The sequence below is a fragment of the Pygoscelis adeliae genome, unplaced genomic scaffold (genome assembly GCF_000699105.1).
Source record: "Pygoscelis adeliae isolate BGI_AS28 unplaced genomic scaffold, ASM69910v1 Scaffold105, whole genome shotgun sequence".
Taxonomy (NCBI): Eukaryota; Metazoa; Chordata; class Aves; order Sphenisciformes; family Spheniscidae; genus Pygoscelis; species Pygoscelis adeliae.
Window position 1 is genome coordinate 527815 of NW_008824807.1, and position 3445 is coordinate 531259.

The 3445-nt window shown below is 40.3% G+C and overlaps 1 protein-coding gene across 1 annotated transcript in view; it reads right to left on the reverse strand.

Annotated features, from left to right (window-relative positions):
* Positions 1-3445, reverse strand: part of PPIL4 (peptidylprolyl isomerase (cyclophilin)-like 4) — a 26634-nt gene that overhangs the window by 12840 nt on the left and 10349 nt on the right. The window contains exon 7 of the mRNA XM_009324126.1: positions 1662-1786. Within this exon, the coding sequence (XP_009322401.1) occupies positions 1662-1786 (125 nt within the window). The remainder of the gene's footprint in view (positions 1-1661; positions 1787-3445) is intronic.

Below are 3445 nucleotides of genomic sequence, written 5' to 3' on the forward strand. Positions count from 1 at the left end.
CAAGGAAGAGATGCAACATACAGATGGGCTCGTGATCGAGGGGTGGACTTGACCATGGACACTATTGCACAGGTTATCCATGAATGTGAAACATGCGCTGCAATCAAGCAAGCCAAGCGGTTAAAGCCTCTTTGGTATGGAGGACGATGGCTGAAATATCAATATGGGGAGGCCTGGCAGATCGATTATATCACACTCCCACAGACCCGCCAAGGCAAGCGCCATGTGCTTACAATGGTAGAGGCAACCACCGGATGGCTGGAAACATATCCCGTGCCCCATGGCACTGCCCGGAACACTCTCCTGGGCCTTGAAAAGCAAGTCCTATGGGACAATGCCAATTTCACTCACACACACAGACGGTCTAGTGAAGGATCCAGGAGTCTGCAGGCCTGTATGCCAGTACTGCACAAACTGGTGGAAACTCAACGCAGAACAGAGTCAGTGTGCATCTGAATAAATAGGACCTTCTCAGGATCATCTGAATAAAACCTAAGTGAAGTTCTCTGAAAGAGTCAATACGCTTATGCATGATGATGATCTATTTGACGCAGTCTTTTGAAATCCCTCTGGAAATTCTAATAAACTCCTGCACCAAAGGCTTTTGAGGAAACTAAGCAGCAATGGCGTAAGAAGCATGTTTGCATTGATAAACATGTGAAAGACCAGGTAAGAGTAAATGGTAATTTCTCACTGAGAAAGTAAAGAGGTCACCAGTGGAGTTTGCTAATGATACTAAATTGTTAAAGGTGGCAAAAATAAAGACTGAAAAAATTGCAGAAAGTCCTTAGGAGACCAACTGAACAACAAGATAGCAAATGACGTTCAACGTAGATAAATGCAACAAGATGAACACGGTGGGGGGAATCCTAATTGTGCATTGTGAAAAAAAAAAACAAAAAACACTTTAGCATTAACTAGAAAAGGAGTTGAGAGCAAAACAGAGAATGCCACTGTAAATCTGTAATTTCTTTAATACTGTGTGCAGTTCTGGTCCTCTCGAGATGAAAACAAAAGAACAGAAAAAGGTTGAGAAAAGGGAAACAAGGTAAGGAAAATTCCTCTACTAAGCATGACTATGTAGGCTAGCACTCTTAGCAAGAAGAAAGGATGAGGTTGGGGTATAGGACAGAGAGATGCAGGAAAGTAGGTTTCACTGCCCATCATGTCTTTTGATACCAGTACTAGGAGGAATCAACTGAAACTAGGAGCCAAGTTCAAAACTGAAAAAGGCGGCAGGCATGAGGAACACCTTAACGAGGAGTATATTGGATGCCAAAAATGTTTGTCACTTTATCTTAAAACCATACATATTCCCATGGAAAAGAAAAACCCAGAGACTGTATCTAGCTCATGTAGCATCTGAGATAAAACTGCTGAAAGGAAGGAGAGGATGCGGGGCTGGGGGAAGTATCATATGCCTTCCTTGTTCCTACACTTCCCTGGGCTTTCACTTACAACCACCGCTGGGACAGGATACTCATCTAGCTAGATCTGACTTTGCACCACCATTGTTGTGGTCTCTATCCAAATACATGCAGGCACAGGATAGATCTCCAGAGATGCCGGAATACTATTTAACAGCCGAACCTGAAGAGACTGGCTGGAATCAACTTCAGTTTCAACAAAGAAGGTTTTCTTTTTTATTTTACAATAATTACCTTTTAATGGGACCAAATCTTGAAAATATGATCTCTAGGTCTTCATCTGTGGTCACAGGATTCAGCTTACATACAAACAGCACGTTTTCTGGTGGCTTGACCTCTGCATCTGGTAAGTCTCCCACCTGTGGCATACAGAAGACAACTTTCATCACTTCTGCCTAAAGCTCTCCACATTGTATTGCCACAAGCACACTGGCAACACACCTTTTGGATGATCTCAGACACGTTCCTATCACAAAATCAAAAATTAATAAAATATTTTTCCTACTCAGTGTCACAAAAAAAGTGTTTTCCATTTAAAAATTATTATCTGTTTGCAATTCCACCACTGGGACTTCATGAAAGTCACAAATACTTTCTACCTTGCTTTCCCTGTTCATAACATAACAAATACACAGTTCTAAAAGGTGAAAGTGTAGTTTTAGAGCCACTCTCTTATAAAAATAAAAACGGACTGGATCCATTCCTTAGTTGCTGTACCCAAGATAAACTCTCCTCTCTTTGAAATCAGGCAACAGCTAGGATAAGCTTCAATTTAAGATAGCTTGATAAGGATAAGAAGTTACAATTATACAACTTTGTTCAGATTGACAGAAGGGAGAAAGCATTCATGCTTACTAAGAAACAACACTTGCTTACAGCACACACAACTTCAATGTTTGCAACCTTTGATCAAAATTCCCATCCTCAAATTAGCAAGTTAAATTACAGAGGAAAATGCAAATACACACACCACCTCCTGTTGAATTATAGCACTTTTTAAAACCTGAACAAAAGACTACTGATATTTAAACAATTTATCTCTATCTTTTACTTAATATGCTAATAAAAAGGTAACGTGTATTAGTTTGATAGCAGAAAGAAGCAAAAAAACACAAATAAGAAGCAGATTCCACAAAAGAGAACACAAAAGGAGTTTAAGCACATGACACTCTTAAAGAAGTTTACTGTTTCAACAAAAGAACAATGGAACTAAGTTGGGGTTTTCCAAATCAGTGAAACTAGCAGTATGCTTAGTTTTTCATCACTTCAGCTTATATAACATAGCTCCCTGTTGCATACTACCCAGCAATACTCACAGAAGATTACTGCATTGGCTCACATAACCCGCTTGCCTTTTTTAGCTAACCTTAACTTTATCTGGAAAACAGGTCATTAGTCCCACTGCTGCTGCAAAACAAGAGCCCACACCTGCAGATCTTCTGCACCACTGTGGCCACATCTAGACTGACCTTGATACTAGCCTCTGCTATTCACCGTAAATTTGAATTTGGTAGTTGTAAAGAAGTGTGATGGATTCACTCATCCTTCAACAGTGTGTGTGCTTTTTTTCTTAAAAAAAAAAAAAAAAAAAAAAGAGTGCCTTCAAAGCCTATTCACAATTTTTGTTACTATATGGAGTTTACAACCGCCAGCAGTTACCAAACATTATGTTTAAGAATGAAGAACATAAAGTTAACCAATGTTAAATTCAACTAATCCCGCAGAAGGAAGACAACTATTACATATATGAATGATGCAATCTCAATGCCACTATATGCACTGGGAAGAGATTATCTCAAATTATCTCAGCTCTCTCCCACACGTGCTAAACCTTCTCCAGGATTAAAGATATTTATAGGCGATAAAGATATTGTCATAGGCGATTCCCTTCTGAGGGGAACAGAGGGCCCTATATGCCGACCGGACCCGTTCCACAGGGAAGTCTGCTGCCTCCCTGGGGCCTGGGTCAGAGACATTACTAGGAAGCTCCCTGATCTGGTGCGGCCTTCGGACTACTA